The following is a 27,069-nucleotide window of genomic DNA, read 5'->3' as shown; positions in this document are numbered from 1 at the left end:
CAGGGCATTGGGACTAATAGATAGTCTGGCAGACAGTACAGGGCACTGGGACTAATGGATAGTCTGGCAGACAGTACAGGGCACTGGGACTAACGGATAGCCTGGCAGACAGTACAGGGCACTGGGACTAACGGATAGCCTGGCAGACAGTACAGGGCACTAGGACTAACGGATAGCATGGCAGACAAGATAGAGCACTGGGACTAACGGATAGCCTGACAGACAGGATACAGCACTGGGACGAACGGATAGTCTGGCAGACAGTACAGGGCACTGGGACTAATAGATAGCCTGGCAGACAATACAGGGCACTGGGACTAACGGATAGTCTGGCAGACTGTACAGGGCACTGGGACTAATAGATAGCCTGGCAGACAGTACAGGGCACTGGGACTAAAGGATAGTCTGGCAGACAGTACAGGGCACTGGGACTAACGGAGAGTCTGGCAGACAGTATAGAGAACTGGGACTAATGGATAGTCTGCCAGACAGTATAGAGAACTGGGACTAACGGATAGTCTGGCAGATAGTACAGGGCACTGGGACTAACGGATAGTCTGGCAGACAGTACAGGGCACTGGGACTAAAGGATAGTCTGGCAGACAGTACAGGGCACTGGGACTAATGCATAGTCTGGCAGACTGTACAGGGCACTGGGACTAATGGATAGCCTGGCAGACAGTATAGAGAACTGGGACTAATGGATAGTCTGGCAGACAGTATAGAGAACTGGGACTAATGGATAGTCTGGCAGACAGTACAGGGCACTGGGACTAATGGATAGCCTGGCAGACAGTACAGGGCACTGGGACTAACGGATAGTCTGGCAGACAGTATAGAGAACTGGGACTAATGGATAGTCTGGCAGACAGTATAGAGAACTGGGACTAATGGATAGTCTGGCAGACAATAGAGGGCACTGGGACTAAGGGATAGTCTGGCAGACAGTACTGGGCACTGGGACTAATGCATAGTCTGGCAGACTGTACAGGGCACTGGGACTAATGGATAGCCTGGCAGACAGTATAGAGAACTGGGACTAATGGATAGTCTGGCAGACAGTATAGAGACTGGGACTAATGGATAGTCTGGCAGACAGTACAGGGCACTGGGACTAATGGATAGTCTGGCAGACAGTACAGGGCACTGGGACTAACGGATAGTCTGGCAGACAGTACAGGGCACTGGGACTAATGGATAGCCTGGCAGACAGTACAGGGCACTGGGACTAATGGATAGTCTGGCAGACAGTACAGGGCACTGGGACTAACGGATAGCCTGGCAGACAGCACAGGGCACTGGGACTAACGGATAGCCTGGCAGACAGTACAGGGCACTGGGACTAACGGATAGCCTGGCAGACAGTACAGGGCACTGGGACTAACGGATAGCCTGGCAGACAGCACAGGGCACTGGGACTAACGGATAGCCTGGCAGTCAGTACAGGGCACTGGGACTAACGGATAGCCTGGCAGACAGTACAGAGCACTGGGACTAACGGATAGCCTGGCAGAAAATACAGGGCACTGGGACTAATAGATAGCCTGGCAGACAGTACAGGGCATTGGGACTAACGGATAGTCTGGCAGACAGTACAGGGCACTGGGACTAATGGATAGCCCGACAAACAGTACAGGGCAATGAAATGTGAGGCTGAATGAACACAGTAGGCCCAGCAGCATCTCAGGAGCACAAAAGCTGACGTTTCGGGCCTAGACCCTTCATGGCACTGGAACTAACGGATAGTCTGGCAGACATGATAGAGAACAGGGACTAATGGACAGCCTGACAGAGAGTACAGGGCACTGGGACGAACGGATAGCCTGGCACACAGTACAGGGCACTGGGACTAACAGATAGCCTGGCAGACAGTACAGGGCATTGGGACTAATAGATAGTCTGGCAGACAGTGCAGAGCATTGGGACTAATGGATAGTCTGGCAGACAATACAGGGCACTGGGACTAACAGATAGCCTGGCAGACAGTACAGGGCATTGGGACTAATAGATAGTCTGGCAGACAATACAGGGCACTGGGACTAACGGATAGTCTGTCAGACAGTACAGGGCACTAGAACTAACGGATAGTCTGGCAGACAGTACAGGGCACTGGGACTAACGGATAGACTGGCAGACAGTACAGGGCACTGGGACTAACGGATAGTCTGGCAGACAGGATAGGGCACTGGGACTGACGGATAGTCTGGCAGACTGTGCAGGGCACTGGGACTGACGGATAGTCTGGCAAACAGTACAGGGCACTGGGACTAATGGATAGTCTGGCAGAAAGTATACGGCACTGGGCCTAATGGATAGTTTGGCAGACACGATAGAGGACTGGGACTAACGGATAGCCTGGCAGACAGTACAGGGCACTGGGACTAATGCATAGTCTGGCAGACTGTACAGGGCACTGGGACTAATGGATAGCCTGGCAGACAGTATAGAGAACTGGGACTAATGGATAGTCTGGCAGACAGTATAGAGAACTGGGACTAATGGATAGTCTGGCTGACAGTACAGGGCACTGGGACTAATGGATAGCCTGGCAGACAGTACAGGGCACTGGGACTAACGGATAGTCTGGCAGACAGTATAGAGAACTGGGACTAATGGATAGTCTGGCAGACAGTATAGAGAACTGGGACTAACGGATAGCCTGGCAGACAGTACAGGGCACTGGGACTAACGGATAGTCTGGCAGACAGTACAGGGCACTGGGACTAACAGATAGACTGGCAGAAAGTACAGGGCATTGGGACTAACAGATAGACGGGCAGACAGTACAGGGCACAGGGACTAATGGATAGCCTGGCAGACAGTATAGCGCACTGGGGCTAACGGATAGCCTGGCAGACAGTACAGGGCACTGGGACTAACGGATGGACTAGCAGACAGTACAGGGCAGTGGGACTAATGGATAGCCTGGCAGACAGTACAGGGCACTGGGACTAACAGACAGCCTGGCAGACAGTACAGGGCATTGGGACTAATAGATAGTCTGGCAGACAGTACAGGGCACTGGGACTAATGGATAGTCTGGCAGACAGTACAGGGCACTGGGACTAACGGATAGCCTGGCAGACAGTACAGGGCACTGGGACTAACGGATAGCCTGGCAGACAGTACAGGGCACTAGGACTAACGGATAGCATGGCAGACAAGATAGAGCACTGGGACTAACGGATAGCCTGACAGACAGGATACAGCACTGGGACGAACGGATAGTCTGGCAGACAGTACAGGGCACTGGGACTAATAGATAGCCTGGCAGACAATACAGGGCACTGGGACTAACGGATAGTCTGGCAGACTGTACAGGGCACTGGGACTAATAGATAGCCTGGCAGACAGTACAGGGCACTGGGACTAAAGGATAGTCTGGCAGACAGTACAGGGCACTGGGACTAACGGAGAGTCTGGCAGACAGTATAGAGAACTGGGACTAATGGATAGTCTGCCAGACAGTATAGAGAACTGGGACTAACGGATAGCCTGGCAGACAGTACAGGGCACTGGGACTAACGGATAGTCTGGCAGACAGTACAGGGCACTGGGACTAACAGATAGACTGGCACACAGTACAGGGCACTGGGACTAACAGATAGCCTGGCAGACAGTACAGGGCACAGGGACTAATGGATAGCCTGGCAGACAGCACAGGGCACTGGGACTAACGGATAGCCTGGCAGACAGCACAGGGCACTGGGACTAACTGATAGCCTGGCAGACAGTACAGGGCACTAGGACTAACGGATACCCTGGCAGACAGTACAGGGCACTGGGACTAACGGATAGTCTGGCAGACAGTACAGGGCATTGGGACTAATGGATAGTCTGGCAGACAATAGAGGGCACTGGGACTAAGGGATAGTCTGGCAGACTGTACAGGGCACTGGGACTAATGGATAGTCTGGCAGACAGTATAGAGACTGGGACTAATGGATAGTCTGGCAGACAGTACAGGGCACTGGGACTAATGGATAGCCTGGCAGACAGTACAGGGCACTGGGACTAACGGATAGTCTGGCAGACAGTATAGAGAACTGGGACTAATGGATAGTCTGGCAGACAGTATAGAGAACTGGGACTAACAGATAGTCTGGCAGACAGTACAGGGCACTGGGACTAATGGATAGTCTGGCAGACAGTACAGGGCACTGGGACTAATGGATAGCCTGGCAGACAGTACAGGGCACTGGGACTAATGGATAGTCTGGCAGACAGTACAGGGCACTGGGACTAACGGATAGCCTGGCAGACAGCACAGGGCACTGGGACTAACGGATAGCCTGGCAGACAGTACAGGGCACTGGGACTAACGGATAGCCTGGCAGACAGTACAGGGCACTGGGACTAACGGATAGCCTGGCAGACAGCACAGGGCACTGGGACTAACGGATAGCCTGGCAGACAGTACAGGGCACTGGGACTAACGGATAGCCTGGCAGACAGTACAGGGCACTGGGACTAACGGATAGCCTGGCAGACAGCACAGGGCACTGGGACTAACGGATAGCCTGGCAGTCAGTACAGGGCACTGGGACTAACGGATAGCCTGGCAGACAGTACAGAGCACTGGGACTAACGGATAGCCTGGCAGAAAATACAGGGCACTGGGACTAATAGATAGCCTGGCAGACAGTACAGGGCATTGGGACTAACGGATAGACTGGCAGACAGTACAGGGCACTGGGACTAATGGATAGCCCGACAAACAGTACAGGGCAATGCAATGTGAGGCTGAATGAACACAGTAGGCCCAGCAGCATCTCAGGAGCACAAAAGCTGACGTTTCGGGCCTAGACCCTTCATGGCACTGGAACTAACGGATAGTCTGGCAGACATGATAGAGAACAGGGACTAATGGACAGCCTGACAGAGAGTACAGGGCACTGGGACGAACAGATAGCCTGGCACACAGTACAGGGCACTGGGACTAACAGATAGCCTGGCAGACAGTACAGGGCATTGGGACTAATAGATAGTCTGGCAGACAGTGCAGAGCATTGGGACTAATGGATAGTCTGGCAGACAATACAGGGCACTGGGACTAACAGATAGCCTGGCAGACAGTACAGGGCATTGGGACTAATAGATAGTCTGGCAGACAATACAGGGCACTGGGACTAACGGATAGTCTGTCAGACAGTACAGGGCACTAGAACTAACGGATAGTCTGGCAGACAGTACAGGGCACTGGGACTAATGGATAGCACGGCAGACAGTATAGGGCACTGGGACTAACGGATAGACTGGCAGACAGTACAGGGCACTGGGACTAACGGATAGTCTGGCAGACAGGATAGGGCACTGGGACTGACGGATAGTCTGGCAGACTGTACAGGGCACTGGGACTGATGGATAGTCTGGCAAACAGTACAGGGCACTGGGACTAATGGATAGTCTGGCAGAAAGTATACGGCACTGGGCCTAATGGATAGTTTGGCAGACACGATAGAGGACTGGGACTAACGGATAGCCTGGCAGACAGGATACAGCACTGGGACGAACGGATAGTCTGGCAGACAGTACAGGGCACTGGGACTAATGGATAGCCTGGGAGACAGTACAGGGCACTAGGACTAACGGATAGCCTGGCAGACAGTACAGGGCACTGGGACTAACGGATAGCCTGGCAGACAGTATAGGGCACTGGGACTAACGAATAGTCTGGCAGACAGTGCAGGGCATTGCGTCTAACAGATAGTCTGGCAGCCAGGATAGGGCACTGGGATTAAAGGATAGCCTAGCAGACAGCATAGGGCACTGGGATTAAAGGATAGCCTGGCAGACAGTTTAGGGCAGTGGGACTAATGGATAGTCTGAGCAGCGAGGGTGTGGCATTGGAACAGACCAACTGGATAGCCCTGGCAGAGAGAACATGGTTGGGACAAACTGATAGTCCTGGCAGAGAGGGCAGGTTTGGGATTAATTGAATATCTCTGGCAGAAAGGGTAGGGCATTGAGACTAATTGGATAGTCTTGGAAAATAGCATTATAGGTGCTGCAACATCGAGCCCATAACAATGTAATGGTTCACTGACTGTGCCATTACCTTAAGTCCCAGTGTCTATTTTGGTAGAGCCCCAGAGATTTGTGGTGATAAACAGCACAGAGACTTGAACACAGAATCAATGCTGACGCTTCAGAGCTGTACTGTGCAAGCACTGCCCTGTTACAGGCACCATCTTTAAAAATCTGCCTTCTCTATGGGAAATCTCATCACACTATTCTCAAGAAGAGCGGAGAAGTTCTCCTGACAATTAGCTGGAACAGACGGGAAGTTCTCACTCAGAGATAGTAAGAACTGCTGATGCTGGAGTCAGAGATAACAGTTTGGAGCTGGAGGAACACAGCAGGCCAGGCAGCTTCAGAGGAGCACGAAAATTGACATTTTGGTTCGGGACCGTTCTTCAGAAATTGTTCTCATTGGTTTTTCTGAGAGCTTTCTGTGTGTGAATTGATCACTGTTTCCTACATTACAGCAAAGGAGATATTTCAGAAATACTTAATTGGCTGTGAGATCCCGATGGGGCATCCTGAGGTTGTGGAAGGCCCCAGCATTTAACTCCAAAGGGCACAGCAAATAAGAATCTTCTAGAATTTAGGATGCATGCCCAATCTTAGTTATCCTACAATTTCCTCTTCATCGATGTTGACTAACATTGATCCAGCACTTTCTGTACTTGCTTCTGAATTGTCCACATCCACAAATCCTTCTTTGATCTCACCAACCTTCCAGTACCCAGTGATTCACAACATGTTAATCTTTGCTCACTGTCCAATTTGAATTGTGTGCTTCACTCGCCCAACCCAGATGCTTAGAGTCTGTAAAAGCTAGTAGATTCTGAAGGTGGGGTTTATAAGCTCGGTTGCCATGCAACGTATTCTCAGCCAAACCCCTTTCTGATCACCCAACGGGGAAACCATGTGAGGAGAAAGGCTGGTGCCTGTTTCCTTCGAGATCAGCAAGGTGGATATCATTGGTGCTTCTTCCTACCAGATTACTGAGGCAGCCTGTCTGGTGAAACAGCTGTTGATTAGCAGCACAGAAAGCCAGTCAGCTTCCCAGTGTGTGGATCTCACCTGCAAGGGCTTCTCCTGAATCTATCCCAAGCAGAGTAGGTAACGTCCCATCCTCTAAATGACCAGCCTGCATCCACACCATGACTGGGTCTGCCTGATTTCTATAGAAGAGAACTGGAAACCATGCTGTTATGAACTAGGTTGTTGGATACTTACACCATTGATGAGGTCAACTGCTTCAGGGTTTCATCAGAACCTTTTCCTCCCAGGAGCCATCTCCATATGAGCTAACACTGTCTGATACCAGTGAGCAGCAATCAGTTATCAGAAGGCTATGTGATCTAGCAGAGGAAGTAGGCTATTCAGCCCATCGAGTTTGCTCTGCCTTTCAATGAGATCATGGTCGATCTGATAGTCCTCAACTTGACTTTCCTGCCTTTTCCCCATAAACCTTGATTTCCCCTTACTCTAAGATTATGCCCTCTTGTCCTGGATCTACCACAAGGGGAAACCACCTTTCCACAAGTACGCTGTCAAATCCCTTAAGCACCTTGTATTTTTCAACAGTTGCCTCTCATTCGTCCAAACTCCAATCAGTACAAGCCTGACCCATTAAACCTCTCCTCACAACTCTGATCAACCTAGTGAACCTTCTCTAGACCAATACCAAATATCTTTTCTTAGGTAAAGGGTTCAACACTGTCATAATGTTCCAACTGTGGTCTGACTTGTAAAGTGCTAAATTAGCTTCAGTTAAAAAAGCAAATGGTGGGTCGGCTTTCATTGCAAGTGGATTTGGGTAGAGTGTGGAAGTCTTACTGGAGGGCCTTGCAAGACCACGCCTAGTGTATTGTGCGATGTGTTGGTCCCCTTCCTAAGAAAATTAGCCATACAGGGAGTGCAGCAAAGCTTCATCTGGGATTGTTATATAAGGAGAGATTGGGTTGATTGGGGTCTATATTCACTGAAGTTTAAAGGAATGACAAGGGCTCTTCTTGAAACACATCCAAGTCCGACAGATTTGCACAGACTGAATACCGGCCTGACATTAACCCTGGAAACAGGTCAAGAACAAGGGGCCTCAGGATGCACAGGAGATCATTTCAGACTTGGATGAGGAGAAATTTCTTCACTCAAAGGGTAATGAATTTTTAGAATATTTATTACAGAAGGTAGGAACAATGGCCAACAAATATATTTACAGAAGAAATATATAGATTTCTAGGAGCTAAAGGTGTTATGAGGTAATGGAACTATGTGGGATTATGTTGTTGAGATAGGAGATCAGGCATGTTCATTGTGAATGGCAGCATCAGCTCATAGGCCAAACAGCCTACTCATCTTACTTCCTGTTATTTTTTAACCTCTAACAATGTATGTGATAGTTATTAAACCTTTATACTACACATCCTAGCTACCCTGGTCCCACTGCTGAGTTCAAGACATGGTTCAATCAATGAGTGCCTGTTGACTGGGTCATGGCCTGATTCTGGTAGCAGAGCACCAATCAGGAGAGACTTGATCGAGTGCTGATCATTTCAAACCCCAAATGGTCCTACTCACCATCACCCCACTCGAGTCCAGATTGGCCCTGATTGGTCAGGATCAGGAAATGCAGGTTTCTTGTTGCAATGCAGGGAGACCACTTTGAGAAAGCAAAGGGTTGCAGCAAAGTGGTTGAGCAGATGTTTGGCACAGGGTTTCCATGACAACGAATGCCTGGGCTACGCTCTTTCATTGGTTCACAAACATTGTTGCCATTCATTGTGAAGGCGCGAACCAGACCACAGTGTTACTCTCCCATCAGCACGTAAATAACTGTTGGTCGTTGAACCTAAGGGTCACCTCACTTTAGGCAAAGAGACAGATTGAGAAGAAGGGTCCAACACAGTAACTGAGCCCACACTGTTAACAATACTCTGTCAGAAAGCAGCCAACCAGTCAACTGAGCTAACCAACCCCAGTGTCAGTGGCTATCATTAAATGGTGGCACCTCTGTCATCCTTCCCATCATCCCTTGGCACAGTGTCATTGTACCCTCCTGCCTGTTCCTGCCTCTTTCCCAGAGATCACCATCTTTCCCACAGCTTCACCCTGTTTCTTCCTTCTCATCCAATCCTGGCATATGGGCACCGCTGGCAAAGTAGGCATTTATTGCTCATCCCCAATAAACTGAATGGCTTGCCTGACCATCTCATAGAGTGTTGAGGAGTCTCTTGGCTATTGGAAGGATGTTGTGAAACTCGAAAGGATGTTGACAAGGTTGGAGGGTTTGATCTGTAGGGAGATGCTGAATAGGATGGGGCTATTTTCCTTGGAGCATTGGAGGTTGAGGGGTAACTCTGTGGAGGTTTATAAAATAATGAGGGGCATGGATACGGTGAATAGTCAAGGTCGTTTACCCAGAGTGAGGGAGTCCAAAACTAGAGAGCATAGGTTGAAGGTGAGAGGGGAAAGATTTCAAAGGGACCTGAGGGGCAACTTTCCCCACAGAGAATGGTGTGTGTATGGAATGAGCTGCCAGAGGAAGTGGTGGAGTCTGGCACAATTATAACATGCAAAAGGCATCTGGGTGGGTATATGAATAGGAAGGGTTTACAGGGATATGGGCCAAATGCTTGCAAATGGGACTAGATTTATTCAGGATATCTGGTTGGCTCAGGCAAGTTGGACTGAAGGGTCTGTTTCTGTGCTGTAAATCTCTATGGCCCACACTGGTGCTGGGGTTCAGGACAGCACAGCCATTTCCTCAAGGACAAGAGGGAACCAGAGGAGTTTTATACAACCCAACAGTTTCATGACTGACATCAGCTTTCTATTTCATGCTTATTTTAATAAACCAGTTCCCAAATGGTAGCAGAGATAACAAGGGGTAGAGGTGGATGCACACAGCAGGCCAGGCAGCATCAGAGGAGCAAGCTGCTTGGCCCGCTGTGTTCATCCAGCTCTACATCTTGTTATCTTGGATTCTCCAGCATCTGCAGTTCCTATTTTCCCCAAGTGGTAGCAGTGGTGTTTGAACCCAGCTCTCAAAGCCTCTAGAGCTGCCCCTCATCCTGACAGTTGCGAATGTCCCACAATCATTCCCTTTCACTGAGGCCTCTGTCCTCACAAACCCTCTCTCGATCTCTGATTCTGCCCAGCATTGCATATGCCCTCACACATTTGCTGACAAAACCCCCCAAAAACATCAGCGACAATTGCCCAATATGGTCCATGATCCATTCCGCAGTTCCTGTGTTTCACTTTCCATGCTTTCTGCCTTGCCGGTATTGCAAACAGAGATCCAATGTATAATCAATGGCTTATTAGCCACACAATCTCACATATACTGGACAAGCTGTCAGCCTCTGGCAATCAGAAGAATTGAGCATTATATCAGCTCCTCCAATCGCAACAAAAGATTGTTAACTCTTTCCTCTCCATCCCTCTGTTGTTATCTGCAACGAGCAGAATGAGTTCGGATTCTAAAGTTCTCTGTAGAAAGTAGTATTCTTTCATAAAGCCTGATTTGCTGAGCATTGGGGTCTTCACTCCAATGTGAGAATGTGGAATTCACTACTAGGTTAGGTGATTTACATTTAAGGATATTTCAGAGAACCAGATAGCACAAGCTTCAGATAATTTGCAAAAGAAGCATCAGGAACAGGAGTGCTCTTGTGACACAATGGTATTGTCCCTAGCTCTGGGCCAGGAGGCTCCAGGTTCAAGTCACAACCTACTTGGGTGGCTCAGTGGTTAGCACGGCTGCCTGGCCGCACCAGGGACCTGGGTTCAATTCCACTCTTGCGTGGCTGTCTGTGTAGGGTTTCCTCCCACAGGCCAAAGATGTGCAGGTTAGGTTGGATTGGCCGTGCTAAATTGCCCCTTACTGCCCAGGGAGACACAGACTAGGTGGACTTTCCTGAGGAAATGTTGGGTTATGGGGATAGGATGCTCTTCAGAGGATTAGTGTGCACTTGGTGGGCTGAATGGTCTTGTTGCACACTGTAGGGTTTCTATGATAGCCTAGAGATGTGCTGTTAGATCCCTGGATAGATGCCCTGAGGTATGCTCAGGCAATTTCAGAGGCCAATTAAGACCACCCCTCCCAATCACACATCACTGGAGTTACTGGGAATGGAGTTACATATATGTTAAATAGCAGATTTTCCTCCCTGAAGGCATGTGTGAGCCAGATGGATATTTTATAAAGCAATTAGCAAGCTAGCTCTTAATTTGAAATTCCTCATTCAACTCAAATTTTATATCATTTTCTGAAGAAGGGTCTAGGCCCAAAATGCCTGTTTCTCTAATGCTGCCTGGCTTGCTGAGTTCATCCAGCTCTACACCTTGTTATCTCTTTTATATCAGTCCTGATGGGATTTGAACCAATACTCCCCTAACCTGGGGTTCCCACTGAATATTTAATCCAGTGACATTACCACTGCACCATCATCTCCCTTCCCTTGTAAGCTACATATATCCTCTTATGAGGACTGCAAACAATGCTGGCAGGACTGACAAGAGCTCCTGCAATTCTTTTAGAAAAAGGCATTAGGAACATGTCACCACTCCCTCCGGCAGTGTGTGTAAAGTGTTCTCTGGGCACAGTGAATTTATAAAAATGCAAAATTATTCCATTTGACTGCCCCTCGGGCAAGAATTTTCATTTTACAGTATTTATCTTTCCTGTAATTTCACTCTTCTTTTTCTACACGTACTGAATCAAATTAAGACAAGAAATTGTCTCACAGAATTTAACAGCTCAAGCACAGGCCCTTTGACCGAATGGGTCCATGTCAGCGTTAGTGAACCACTTCAACAGCCTCCTATCCCCTTTCAGACATTTACCCCTATCAATGTAACCTTTCTCTGTTGCACAGGTGCATAGTTGTTCCTTAAATGCATTTCTGAAGGTACCAGGCAACATTCGCGGCCTTTGATCAGAGTGCATACTGGCAGGCTATTCAACCATAGGGTGCTTCGCAGGAAAACCTGACCCTGTCTCAGCCAGAGTCCGACACATTACCTCTCGAGTGCCCAAGGGTTATGGAGATAGTCACTGTCTCCCCACCTCTGTCTAAGACCAACCAACATGGCAAAGGAAACTGGCCTGCACTGCTCACCGTAACAGTCTGTCCCCCATGCAGAGCTGCCTCAGCCAATGCCCCCAGCTTCCAACAATCCGAATGAGACTGTTTTCAAAATGTTCCCTCACACAGAGTCTAAACAAATTTGACATGTAGTTCACGTAAAGAAAGTCTTGCATTTTTATACACTTTCCTTTCATTCTTTCATCACTGGCTGGGCTGGCAATTTTTACCCGTGTCTAATTCTCCCTGAGGAAGGGGTGGTGATCTGCCTTCTCGAATCACTCCCGCCTGCCTTCTGTTCAACACTGTGTATGTACCACTGATCAAATCCTACCATTATCCCAATGTCTGGAGATGACACTGAGGAGAAGCAACAAATTTTAGATTTCATCCTACTGAAAAGGAAGACTAATGGCCCCAATCAGGGAACTCATATTCTGTGAGGTCCACCTGGCTGACCACATTATGGTTACTGCACCCTCTGTAACATTAAAGTTTCAGTAAAGTACCTTTCAATATTTGATTTCCTCAGTGGCACTACCAAGAAATAGTGGTGCACTGATAGTTCATAGAACATAGAACAATACAGCACAGAACAGGCCCTTCAGCCCACAATGTTGTGCTGACCATTGATCCTCATGTATGCACCCTCAAATTTCTGTGACCATATGCATGTCCAGCAGTCTCTTAAATGACCCCAATGACCTTGCTTCCACAACTGCTGCTGGCAACGCATTCCATGCTCTCACAACTCTGTGTAAAGAACCCGCCTCTGACATCCCCTCTATACTTTCCACCAACCAGCTTAAAACTATGACCCCTCGTGCTAGCCATTTCTGCCCTGGGAAATAGTCTCTAGCTATCAACTCTATCTATGCCACTGGGCATATTATCTCGAGCCCTCAGGTAAAACTCTAGGGCCACGAGTTTGAATCCAGGTGACAAAACTTATATTCAATACAACTGGGTCACCATGTATTTGCTCTCAGTTGTTGTTTAAAAACCCAGTCGTGTTTACTAATGTCCTTCAGAGAAGGAAATCTGCTAATCTTTCCCTGTCTGACCTACATGTGACTCCGATCCACAGCAACTCCTAACTGCCCTCTGAAGTGAAAAACCAAAAGAACTGCAGATGTCGGAAATCAGAAATAAAAACAGAAATTGCTGGAAAAACTCAACAGGTCTGAAGGCATCTGTGGCTATAAAGTACAGTTAACATTTCGGGTCCACTGACCCTTCTTCAGAACTCTCTGAAATGGCTCAGAGAGCCAATCAATTCAAGGTGAACTACAGATGGGCAAAATGTGCTCTCCTTAGCAGTGGCTCCCACATCACGTACAAACATAAAGGAAATACATGTAATAACATTTTCCTCGCACCCTTCCATTTATGAAGTGTGCTCGCTGAGGTAATGTCGGAAATGTAACTGATAACGCAGCTCCTGGACACAACCAGCAGTGTGATAATGAACAAGATAATTTTGTTTTAAAGTGATGTTGGTGGACGGATATAAAGTGCGTGTGACCCTGGGGATATTCACCTGCTCGTCTTTGAAACAGTGTCATTAGATTTTGTACATTCTCTTAGAAAGGACGGGAGGGCCCTCGATTTAGCCGACAACATGAATCATGCCTAGGTTCCACATTCTAGCAGGCAGCAGGGAGGAACAGCCTGGGAAAATTCCAACATCACTGTGCAAATTCACTCTTTCATGGAGAAAGCAGCAGGACTATGTCATCGTGCCCATTTATGGGATTATCTCAGGAATCCCCATGAAGTGTGTATTGTTAATAAGGGAACACAGAGGGAGGCTGAGTTTTCGATGTGATGACCCTGTCAGTTCTATTGCTGCTTAATTATTGTGCTAGGCAGCGGAACTCCACCCTCAACCCTTATCTGTGATACGTTGCTCCTAAGGGGTGCTTTTCTCTCTCTATCTCTCCTTCTCCTAATTTAATCAGACACTGCTACAGAATGCAGAGCACAGGCTTCCACACAGTCAGTGCAAGGCAGCAACCCCTCATTAAGGCTTCGTACGGTGATTCAAAGCCCAGAGGTGGCTCCTGAGCTATTGATAAAGGTGATTTGAACCCCAGAATGAGACACAACACCATAAAGTGCTTTTTAATATTCTTTGCAGGGTGATTATGTACAGATATTGTTATACAATATTCCTGCTCCTGTGAAGTACCTCACAGTTTTTTTTAAAATGTTAATGGAGCTACTTAAACACAGGTTATTGTTGCTTTTCCGTCAGGCTATATATAACTCATACGTTTCCATAAAATTATATGCTGTACCACAGGAGCATTGCTAAGTGTGATGCCGAGTCATGTAGAGAATTATTAGGTTGTTGGTCAAAGAGGTAGGTTTTAGGGAAAACAGCAAAAACACAGCGTGGAGCTGGAGGAACACAGCAGGCCAGGCAGCATCAGAGAAGCAGGAAAGCTGATGTTTTGGGCCTAGACCCAGGTCGGGACCCTTCTTCAGAAGCAGGGTTCCAAACTGAAATGTCAGCTTTCCTGCTCCGCTGATGCTGCCTGGCCTGCTGTGTTTTTCCAGCTCCACACTGTGCTACATCTGATTCCATCAACGGCAGTTCTGCTATATCTGAGGTTTGAGGGAATATCTTTAGGAGGAAATGAGATGGAGCGGGGCAGAGGTGTAGGAGGGTATGCCAAAGCATGGGGACTTGGCAAATGAAGACACGCCCACCAACGGCCTAGGCAGTGATTTTCCATTTGGGGTAGAATTCCACAGACATTGGCTGTCCATGGGTCATTGTCCAAGTGCTCATCCTTCAGCTTACTGAGGCTGGAAGCCCCAGAGAAAGAGCAAAATCATGGTGACGGTGAACAATTACAGCAGCCACCCAATCTCTCAGTGTGGGGAAAAGCAACAACGCTAACCTGATGCCAACACCCTCATCCATGCATTAGAGAGTGAAAAAAAAACAGCAGTGAGAATCCTGGGTGACTTTTCTTCCTCAGTTCAAACACTGGGAGAAAAATTAAGCAATCCTTGCTGACATTTTGGCTGGTATCCAGGGAGTAGCCTCATTTCTCCTCCACCATCCCCCATGATGTGTCAAGTAATATTCATTCCTCAACCAATGCCTAAACACTACAGGATCTGGACACTTAGTGCACTGCTATTTGTGTGATCTTCCTGTGCACAAATTGCATACCACATTTCTGTGTTTCAAGTATGAGTACACTTCATGGAGTATTGATGTTACCTTCTCCTTGTCATTTACTTCCACACCTTCCTTTAATCCAGTCTAATCCTACCTCCCCCCTCAACATTGCCTGCCACCTCGTTTCCAGATCTCTCGTGCTGTCTGCAGTCACTCTAACATTCTCCAATTCTCATGGACAAAGCACCATGGTCTCTCCAGGGTACTTCTTGCACCCCTGCCTGTGATACCTAGATCCCAAAAGTGGTCTGTTTCAAAAATCCAAGTGCCTGTGTGTAAACATGAAAAGGGAGGGATAATAATTTTGCTGCATTCACACACTCCATTTACTATGACCTATGGCACAGTCCATGTTACTTGTGACTTCAACATAAATCTACAAGACACCATATCCACCCTTCCACTCTCCAGGGTGCCATAACTCCTGATTTAACTGACATTATTTATGATAAGTTCACAAGAGGAGCGCTTTCGAAGGGTGGGAACTCTGCATACCTCAGCTCTTATGCATCCCTGGTCCACCTCAGCCCACAAATAAAAGCTGTGCTGTTAGCTGCCTGGCCCCTAAACGCTCTAAGTTGAAACCCAAAACTTCCTCCCCTCCTTTAAGATCCTCCCTAAAACCTAAGCCATTGGCCAAGCTTTTGGCCACCTGCTCCAGTATCTCCTTATATGACAAAATGACAAATTTGGTTTCATAATGACTCCTCAGAAGCACCTTTGGATGTTTTACTGTCGAAACGCAAGTTGTCTCTTCATGCTGTCGCACTTAATGTGTAATAATTTGTCAAAGTACTGATTAAATCTATTAAAGAAATGAGAGCAGAAACACCACAAATCTAAATGGAGCACTCCAATTACTGAGAATACCAGCAGAGCGATTATATTGCTGAACTAGTACAGTCATTGAGTCATGGAGCTGTACAGCACGGAAACAGACCGTTCGGTCCAACTCATCCATGCCGACCAGATATCCTAAATTAATCTAGTCTCATTCGTGAGCATTTGGCCCATATCCCTCCAAACCCTTCCTATTCATATACCCATCCAAATGGCTTTTAAATGTTATAATTGTAGCAGCCTCCATCACTTGGCCTGGAAGCACATTCCATACACAACCACCACCTGTGTGAAAAAGTTGCCCCTTAGGTCCCTTTTAAATTTTCCCCCTCTCACCTTAAACATGTGCCCTCCGTTTTGAAGTCCCCCACCCTGGAAAAAAAACTTGACTATTCACCCTCTCCATGTTCCTCATGATTTACAAACCTCTATAAGGTCACCCCTCAGGCTCCAATACACAGAGCAAAAAGCCCAAGCTATTCAGCTTCTCCTTATAACTCAAATACTCCAACCCTGGCAAAATCCTTGTAAATCTTTTCTGAACCCTTTCAAGTTTAACATCCTTCCTACAGCAGGGAGAACAGAACTGCAATCAATATTCCAAAAGTGTCCTAACCAGTGTCCTGCACAGCAGCAACATGACCCTCCTATACGCAATGTGCACTGAATTCAATGTGTACTGGCCAATAAAGGAAAGTGTATCAAACACATTCTTCACTATGTTATCTATCTGCAAATCCACTTTCAAAGAACTATGAACCTGCACTCCAAGGTCCCTTTGCTTGACAACACTCCACAAGACCTTATCATTAAGTGTATAGGTCCTGCCCTGATTTGCCTTTCCAAAAAGCAGTACCTCACATTTATCTAAATTAAACTCTTATCTGCTACACCTTGGACCATTGGCTCAAGATCCCTTTGTACTCTGCGATAACCTTTCTTGTTGTTCGCTACCCCACCAATACTAACCACATCTCCTATGTTCACACCCAAGCCACTTACATAGATGACAAAAAACAGTGGGCCCAACACCGATCCCTGTGACACACCACTGGTCACAGGCCTCCAATCTGAAAAACAGCCAGCTTGGATGAATGATGTAGCATTTAAATGCCAGCAGAACTGATATAAATTAATTAAATCGAGATTGAAAAACAAGCATTACTTAAGGTGACCATGAAGTTACCGAATTGTCATAAAATCTCAAAGTTCACTAATGCCCTTTAGGGAAGGAAATCTGCATCCTCACCTGGTCTGGTCTACATGCAATTCCAGATCCAGATGCTGCTGTTCAAAATGTGCAGTTGTACAAGGAGCACAAAACATAAGGATACAAGAATAGCAAGCATTTTTGGCATGTTCGCCTTCAGTGCAAGGAGACTGGAATACAAAAATATGGAATTCTTGTTGCAATCCTACATGAACCTGAGACAACCCCAGGAATAATGTTTGCAATTTTGGTCTCCATATTAAAGGAGGGATAAACATGCAGTGTAGACATTACAGTGCTAATTAGGTCCTAGGTCCCTGGCTGAGGCATCAAAAGCAGGGGGTCAGAGTTGTAGGCTAAGGTGACAAATGTTTAGTACTGAGGAGCAATTTCTTCTCTCAAAGAATTTGGAATCTTTACCCCAGAAGATTGTAGATGTGATCACTGAATATATTTAAGACAGAGACATCTTTGGTGTCTTAGGGATTCGAGGGATAGGAGAGGTGAACAGACAAGTGCAGTTGAAAGGCTGGCAACCAGCCTTTGGATAAGCACATGAATAAGCAAGGAATGGAGGTATGTGGACCATGGGCAGCCTTTTGAATGGTGAAGTGGGCTTGTCAGGCCACATGGTCTGCTCTTACCTCTCATGCTCCCCTATGGCTGATTCTTAATTGTTCTTTCAGATGCCTTAGTAAGCCCCTCAGTTAAAAGGCAATTAGGATTGGGCAATAAATGCTGGCCTTGGGCACATCCCTTGGGCAATTTCCAACCATTTGGTTCAATCCAGTGTCTCACCACATATACTTTCATAAACTCTCCCACCAACAGCATCATCTCAATCTGCACAGCCCACTGGCCCGGAATTCCCTTTTTATTTCCTTTCTCATCCCTTCCTCACCTTTAGATTAATCACTTTTGTCCGTCTTGGTTGAGAGATCAGCAGTCCGAGAATGATGTTGCAGCTTTATAAGACTTCGGTTACGCTACACATATTGAGTTCAATTCCGGTCGCCACGTTTCAGGAAGAATGTGGAGGCTTTGGAGAGGGTGCAGAAGAGGTTTACCAGGATGCTGCCTGGATTAGAGGGAATGGGCTATACAGAGAGGCTGGACAGGCACAGACTGTTTTCTCTGGAGCAGTGAGGCTGACAGGAGGCTTGATAGAAGTTTATAAAATTATGAGAGGCATAGATAGGATTCACAGTCAAGAGCTGAAATGTCTAATACTAGAGGGCATGCATTTAAGGTAAGAGGGAGAAAGTTCAAAGGAAATGTGTGGGGTATGTTTTTTTACACAGAGAGTGGTTGAAGTCTAAAACACGCTGCCAGATGTAGTATTGGAGGCAGATATTATAGGAGCGTTTAAGGGACCTTTGGATAAGCACATGAATAAACGAGGAACGGAGGCATGTGGATGATGGGCAGGCAGAAGGGATTAGTTTAATTTGGCATCATGTCTGGCACAACATCGTGCACTGAAGGGCCTGTTCCTGTGCTGCACTGTTTTATGTTCTATGAATGCTCCCCATTGTTCAATCTCCCACCTTGCTCCAGTCCAGACCCTCTGTTTTTCAACTATCCAAGTTTCTCCCTCCCCACTGAACGACAAATCACTCAGCAACCATTGCCTCTTCAGGAGAGAAGAGCAAGAATGATCAGAGGTGCCGAGAATGAGTTTCAACATTATTACGATCACAGTGCAGTCATAATAGCTGTTCCTGTATTTAGACTGGAAAGTGAAAACCACCCACATTCAAATCTGCTGCAATTGAAAAGTCCCGATCATAAACACCGAGTCAGCCAGATATTGCACAATGCTGATGCTGCTTTTTCAGGCTGATGAATGTCAATAGAAAGCACTCTTTCTGTTTTATGGTCTCACTTCGGTGTTGTGGTCTTAGGGACTGTAACAGACCGCAAGTTCACTGACACTCAATCCACAGTCAATATGGTTTGTTAATGACCTCCTTCCTCTCCCAGCCAAAGGCAGGTATAGGTTATTAATCTCGCCTCAGAACATCCCACTGAGTTTGAACTGGAAATCCAGCTCAGAGTTCTGGGCGGCAATTCGTCAGGGTATTTATATCTGGTGTGTGGGTGGCACCTCTTGTTGGAGGGAAACAAAGTAAACAAGAACTCACTTTCCAGCCTCTGGCACTCAACATTCAGCTCTGCTATCTTATATCACTCAACTTCAGGGAATGAACGAAAGCCCTGTTTAATTTCCCAGCCAAGCACCTTAGTGGGGAGTGCAGCACTCCCACAGTACTGCACTGAAGCGTTTCAATCTTCAATATCAAGCTCGTATCCTCCAGAGGAACCTGAAGCTACCACTTTCCAACTCAGAGCCAACAGTGCTAACCACTCAACCACCGTGAGACTGATGCCATGAGCGACACTTTCTCTAAACTCCATGCACACTGTCACTCCGATGGTGATTGGCATCGACATGCCAAGCGCGGGATTAGTCTCTGGTTCTGGAAGTCACAGTCACTCACGGAAACTCCCGCAGTCACTAACAAAAGTCGAGGGAATGCTGGCTGTAGGAGCTGTTAAAATGCTGGCATACTACAGGCCTCAATATTTTACCTTTGTAGCAGTATGGCAAAGTGGTCCAAAGCACTGGATTCATGTTCCGGCCTCGGGAGAGGCACAGTGCAAATCCCGCTGCTGCCAAACTGTCCCCATAGTTAGGGGCTCTTGTGGGCCAGCAGTAGCATTCCTGCCTTTGGACCAGGAGCACCTGGGTTCAGGTCCCATCTGCTCCAGACATAATGACATCTCTGAACTGGTTGCCTGAAAAATATCCCAAGCTAAAGGCTTTGCTGGCCAGCGTAAAGATGATCATACTCTTAGGAAGTCAATGTGGATTCCTCCATCAAGTCACACGCCCAAACGTACAGGCCGATAGTGCCAGCCACCTGCCTGTCCCTTGGACAAAGCTCAGAGACAGAATGTTCTCTGATATCGTGGACCAGCATTCTAGCCCCTCACAGCAGAGAATGCAAGGAGCCTCTGAACATCAAATGCTCTGAAGTAACTGCACGCTTCTGTTCAAGCACAAAAACAAGTCTTTGCCCCTCGGTGAGTATCTGGTCCGAGTCACAACATGCAGAAACCAGCACTCACAGCGAGAGTGTCAGCAGGAGCGTGCTAGGGCAGGGGGGAAGCAAAACAAGGAATCTGCCAGATGCTAACGAACAATGCGGAATTGGTCAAAGGGGAGCAGTGGGAAGAAGTGAGTGCTGAATGGAAGAGGCAAGAGAGCGCCAACACGGTCAGGGAGAGTAATAATCAGGGAGTGGGGGGGGGGGGGGGGGGGTGGCGGTGTCGGGGGAATGCCAAGGTTAGCAGCATGAAAAGAAGAATAGCTAGTAATCCAGAAACTTGGGCTAATGTTCTGGAGAAAATGAGTTCAAATCTCACCATAGCAGCTGCTGAAATTTGAATTCAATGCAACGTTAGTCTAATGATGACCATGTAGTCACCATCAATTGTCATCTGGTTCACTTTTGAGGGGGGAAATCTATCTCCCTTTCTTGGTCTGGCTTACATGTGGCTCCAGACCCACAGCACCTGCTTACCTGGTCTCTGGGCAATTACATTAGTTAATAAGTAAAATGGGTGCGGAATAATTAATCAGACCTGAACAGAAGGGTCAGATCGCTACATACGGCCTGAATTATATTTGACCAACGGCAAAGAAGGAGCAAGCTGCTTGCGACTAATAGGCATGTAAGCTGCAGAAAATCAAACTTGATGGGTGAGAAGTGCGTGTGTGTGTGTGTGTGTGTGTGTGTGTGTGTGTGTGTGGCATGTGTGTGTAAATATACAGTAGACCAAAGGCTTCATTAGCACATAAAATGTCAGTGGAGCAGGGATATCAGTCAGGCACAGGAACATAAATATATACCAGATAAAGGTACATGTAAATATACAGCAGGGAACTGGAAATTACAGACTAAATTCATATAAAATTACATAAAGCTACTTCTAATGATACGATCTATTTATACACAAAGGTAAGTATTTTACAAACTGATGTATACTTACCTTTACGCCACATCTATAATTTGAAATGTTTACATTTCCTGCCAAAACCTCCCAAGACATTGCTTAGTGTAAACTGTACAAGAGCTTGTTGAGTCAGGGAGAGTTGTACACTCCAACACAACACAGCATGTAACAACTGTGTATCATGCCATGCATGATTCTGCTGCTAAGATGCAGCTGTTTCTGTCTTTGGGTCAAAAGGGCAAAGCACAAAATGGCTGTTCTGAAGAAGGGTCACTGGACTCCAAACTCTGCTTTCTCTCTCTGCAGACACTGCTAGACCTGCTGAGTTTCTCCAGCAACTTCAGTTTGTGTTACAAAGTGACTGATGTTCTCCCTCCTTTATCACTTACCACATTTAAGCACAACACTAAAGACAGGCAGAATCCTTCAGCTCAAAAAACTCACTTCTGGGATGTCGGCATCGCTGGCTAGGCCAGCATTTATTGCACATCCCTAATTGCCCAATGGACACTTCAACTTCAACCACATTGTTGTGGATCTGGAACCTTGTGTAAGCCAGGCCAGATAAGAATGCAGGCTTATTTAACAAACCAGAGGAATTGAGTTTAAGAGCCATGAGGTTATGCTGCAGCTCTATAAAACCCTGGTTAGACCACACTTGGAATATTGTGTTCAGTTTTGGTCACCTTATTATAGGAAGGATGTGGAAACTTTAGACAGGGTACAGAGGAGATTTACCGGGATGCTGCCTGAACTAGAGGGCAGGTCCTGTGAGGAAAGATTGAGGGAGCTAGGGCTTTTTTTTACTGGAGTGAAAAAGGATGAGAGGTGACTTGAGAGGAGTGTACAAGATGATGAGAGGCATAGATAGAGCAGATAGTCAGAGGCTTTTTCCCAGGGCAGAAATGACTCTTACGAGGGGGCATAATTTTAAGGTGACTGGAGGAAGGTGTAGGGGAGATGTCAGAGGTAGGTTCTTCACACAGAGAGTGGTGGGCGTGTGGAATGCACTGCCCGCAGTGGTAGTGGAGTCAGATACTTTAGAGACTTTTAAGCGACTCTTGGACAGGCACATGGAGGATAGTAAAATGTAGGGTATGCAGGGTAGTTTGATCTTAGTAGGATAACAGGTCGGCACATCGCGGGCCGAAGGGCCTGCGCTGCGCTGCACTGTTCTATGTTCTATGAACCGCACGGGTTTTAGAACAATTGGCAATGGATTCTACGTCACCGCTAGGCTAGAATTTAATACAGACTTTTATTGAATTGAAATGCCATGGTGGGATTTAAATCCATGGCCCCAGAACACTAACCAAGGGTTCTAGATCACTAGGCCACTGAGATGTTCCAGCTTTTGTTAAAAACTTCAGGTTCCTAGCATTTGCTTTTGTGTAAATATATAAGGAGCAAATTCCAGAGCTCAGAGCCAAGGCATTGTCTGTGGGTTGATGGCATGCACTGTAAATGTGACTCTTTTTTTTGCCAATCTCTAGTATGAATCAGGGGAGGGGAGGCCGGTCCACCTCTCATCTTGGTGAGGCCACTGATTGACTGGAGGTTCGAACAATACAACTGTATCTTCAACAAAGCAGCCCGCTTGATTAGCACCACATCCACAAATGTCCATTTCCTCCATCACCAATGCTCAGTAGCAGCAGTGCATATTATCTACCAGATGCACTGCAGAAGTTCACCAAAAATCCTTTGACAGCACCTTCCAAACTCATGACATCTTCCATCTAGAAGGACAAGGGCAGCAGATACATGGGAACACCAGCCCCTGCAAGTTCCCCTCCAAGCTATTCACTGTTCTGGAAATATATCACCGATCCTTCACCGTCGCTGGGTCAAAATCCTGTAATTCCATAAACAGCATTGTGGGTCAACCCACAGCTCACCACCATCTTCCCAAGTGCAACTACAGATAGACAATAAATGCTGATTCAGGCAGTGCCATCCACAACTCAGCAGCGAATAAAACCACGCTGCCTCTATTTTGAGTCACTGATTTTGGAGTGGGGTTGTGGCAGGTTATGAGCGGAAGACTCTCATTCCTAACGCCTGCTTGTATTTTTAACTATTGGGAAATGGACACCAGAGGCATCTTCCTTCCCAATGGTATGAGAGAAAGCAAGGCAGCAGGTTTAAAAATAAATTTGAAATTCACAACCCACGATCACTTCTCCTTACCATCTTCCTGGATCAACGTAACAACTTAAACACTGGGGAAAGGTCTCAAGGGGTTTGACAGCAGCAACTGTAAGGTCAGTTTAATGGGCGAATGTTTTATTTATGAGATACGGGCATCACTGTCTGGGCCAGCATTTATTGCCCATTCCTGGTTACTGTTGAAGTGAGCAGCTTGCTAGAGCCATTTCAGAGGGCAGCAAAGAGTGAACTACATGGTTCTGGAATCGCATCTAGGCCAGACTGGGTAAAGACGGCAGATTTCCCTCCCTAAAGGGCTAATTAACACTCGTCTGCCTTTTTTTCAGCTGAATTCAAATTTCGCCATTTGCCTCGGTGGGATTTGAAGAATCACTGAACCCCAACGGTGTGGAAGCAACCCATTGAGTCCACACCAGCCCTCCAAAGTGCATCCCACCCAGGCTCACTCCCCTTAGCCCTCCCTGTAACCCTGCATAGCCCATGGCTAACACACCCAGCCTGCACATCCCTGGACACGATGGGCAATTTAGCATGGCCAATGCACCCTAACCTGCACATCTTTGGACTGTGGGAGGAAACCGGAGCACCCAGAGGAAACCCACACAGACACGGGGAGAATGTGCAAACTCCACACAGACAGTCGCCCGAGGCTGGAATCGAACCCGGGTCCCTGGCGCTTCAAGGTAGCTGTGCTAACCACTGAGCCTCCGTGCCACCAGTAGTTTGGGACATTGGGATTATTAACTCAGTGACAATATCATTGTTAATATTATGTAATATTGTCACCCTTCCTGCTGTTGTTGCAGTGTTTCCCCATCACACACTCACTGGAATGCTCTAATTCTTTTTGGGCTTCAAAAGGTCATAAATCTTAAACGTCAACACTGTGGGGCCCAGGCATAGAATTAGGAAACTGTGTGGGGGAGGAGTGTTCTCACGAGAACCCAAATTTATCATGTTAGATGTTCATTCACGACTGCCACTCCCCCCCAAAAAAATAGATCCAGGCAAAGGAGGGATGTTTTTGAATTCCTTCAAAGAAAGTAAAAACAAAGAAATGTTGGAAATCTGAAACAAAACAAAACAGAAATTGCTGGAGAACCTCAGCAGGTCTGGCTGAATCTGCGGAGAGAGAAAGCAGAGTTAAATTCCTGGAGAAACTCAGCAGGTCAGGCTGAATCTGCGGAGAGAGAAAACAGAGTTAAATTCCTGGAGAAACTCAGCAGGTCTGGCAGACAGAGCAGAGTTAAGGTCCGGTGACAATTCTTCAGACCCATTCAGGGCTAGTGTGAGTTGGGCTGGGGCTCTGGGTATGTCAATTCCAACCCTGTGTGGCATAAGGGTGAATTTGAAAGACAGACTTACCAAGCCATCGAGCAGATCGAACATGCAGACTTTGACAGGCTGGACTAGCGCCGTTTGAAGGCTGAACAGCGATCTTGTTGTCTCCATTTCCTCTCTCCCCCACTCGCTCTGTCTCTCTCTTCCTGTGCTGCAAACCACTGGATATTGACTGCTCCCTCACATGGCTCTTTCCCAGCTTGCCCGCTGTGAGTTAGCTCAGGAGCCCTCTGTCACTGTGACACGAGGAAATTCCCTCCCAGCCCGACTTTCTGTTTTGCACCAAATTTGGCGGATGCTGTAAGAAAGCTTCCTTCCTGTCAGTTCAGCTTCAATGCAGCCCTGGGTTTAAAAAAAAGGAGGCTGCAGTTCTGGGTGAGCTGTCTCACTGCCTCCCCTTTACAGGCTGGAACACGCTCCCGGATTTGCATCTTCCTGTCAAAGTACACACCAGCTTCATACCAAGGCACAGCTCCATCTCATTCTGCACTGTCTGTACTGACTCATTGCAATGCCCTGAGATTACTATCTATCAAATTAAATTGGTTGTACTTGAGTAAAGCGGATCTACTCTTTTATCAGGAAGACTTTCCAAAGCACACAGAGAAAAAGACTTGCATTTATGTAGCACCTTTTGCAGTCCCGAATGCCAATGCAGTATTTCCACAGCGCAGAGACTGCTGTAAAGTGCTACAGCTAATTTGAACACAGCTCCCACACACACATAAGCAAAGTGTCGATGACGACACTGGCCGTTTCTAAAGCTACTAAGGTATATGTAATGCTGGAACCCCTCCCCTGCTCTTAGCAAAACAGTGGCAGAGTACGTGTAATGCCCACCCAAGAGGGCAGGCTGTCTATTGGTCTTACAGTCATTCCAATGCAGAGTGTTGCTCTGTCAGTGGTACTGTCTTTCTGACAGCATGATATATTGAGGCCCTGTTCATCCTTCTAGCACAGCACAAAAGACCCCATTGTAACATTTAACTCAAGCGCCATCACTGTCAGGTTAGCCGGTCAATATCACACTGTGATTTGTGGGAGCTTCCTGTGCACAAACTGGTGGCCAAGATTCCTGGATAAAAACAGTGGCCACACTTCAAAAGTTGCTTCACTGGCCACAAAGCAGTTTTAGGTGATGTTCAAGTTGCTATACAAATGCAAGTCTTTACATTTTGTTAATGCCTTTAGAGTCATGTTATCCCAGAATCTCCGACTAAAGGCACAGTTGCCACCGAGGGAAGGGAGTGCACGTGAACTCTGACTCAGTGAAATGAATAGATAAAGACCAGACAGAGAGAGAGAGAGAGAGAGACAGAAAGGCAGCAATATAAATACAGTGGGAACAAGTAGGAGAATCAACAGAATCTCCAGTGACCACAACTGTACATAGGCTAGTATTTCAAATATAGTCAGTGATGTACCGTCTGACCACCTGAAAAAACCAAAGAAAGAAAAGTATATTTAGCAGATAGACTTCAGATTGATTTATTTAAATACAAGTTCAAACTAGACCCATTGGTGTTTATTGATATAATTCACCCTTACTCCCAGATTGTTTCAACCCAGTATTGACAATGTGTCATCTTGTATCCTTGTCTAGTTTGGGAAAACAAGTTCTAATGCTCAAGGGAACAGAACAGCTTACTCCCGACCTGGACTGGATCCAATAACACACTGGATTGGTACAGGCAGGTATCTGAACCTGTCAAAGACAGTTTAACACTTTGTGTATCACTCTTTGGGTGTACTCTGCACGGTTGTGGTCCCTTTACTTGAGGAAGGATATAACTGGATGGAAGAGAGTTCAAAGAAGATGCACCAGGTTGAATGTAGAGATGAGGGGTTTGTCTAATGAAGAGAGGCTGAGAGGTTTAGAAGGGATGAGAGGCAATTCAAGAGCAGCCTCTTCCCAGCTGTTATCAGACTTAAATGTTGATCTCTCCCTGCACCTTCTCAGCAGCTGTAACACTGTATGCAGCACTCTGTTCTGTTTCCCTGATGCATGTGTACAGTAGGATCTGCCTGTAAAGCGCATAAGACAGCACTTTTCACTTTACTTCGGTACACCTGATAGCAACAAACCAAATCAAATCAAACCTAATTGAGGCATATGAAATGCGAAAGGGGATTGATAAAGTAAGTATAGATTAGGTATTCCCCCTTATAGGAGATTCTAGAATGAGAGA

At 46.9% G+C, this 27,069-nt stretch overlaps 1 protein-coding gene across 2 annotated transcripts in view; it reads right to left on the bottom strand.

The window, feature by feature from the left end:
* Nucleotides 1-27,069, bottom strand: part of LOC125465337 (ral guanine nucleotide dissociation stimulator-like) — a 178,638-nt gene that overhangs the window by 96,706 nt on the left and 54,863 nt on the right. Inside the window, exon 1 of one of the 2 annotated variants that reach the window (XM_048558677.2) lies at nt 24,905-25,214. The exons of the other annotated variant lie outside the window; for it this stretch is intronic. Within the exon in view, the coding sequence (XP_048414634.2) occupies nt 24,905-24,991 (87 nt within the window). The 5' untranslated portion in view covers nt 24,992-25,214. Of the gene's footprint in view, nt 1-24,904; nt 25,215-27,069 lie in introns of those variants that run through there. 2 annotated transcript variants of the gene reach the window in all.

The sequence above is a fragment of the Stegostoma tigrinum genome, chromosome 29 (assembly GCF_030684315.1).
Source record: "Stegostoma tigrinum isolate sSteTig4 chromosome 29, sSteTig4.hap1, whole genome shotgun sequence".
Lineage (NCBI taxonomy): Eukaryota > Metazoa > Chordata > Chondrichthyes > Orectolobiformes > Stegostomatidae > Stegostoma > Stegostoma tigrinum.
The sequence above is the reverse complement of the archived record's forward strand: the minus strand, read 5'-3'. Positions and strand labels throughout refer to the sequence as shown.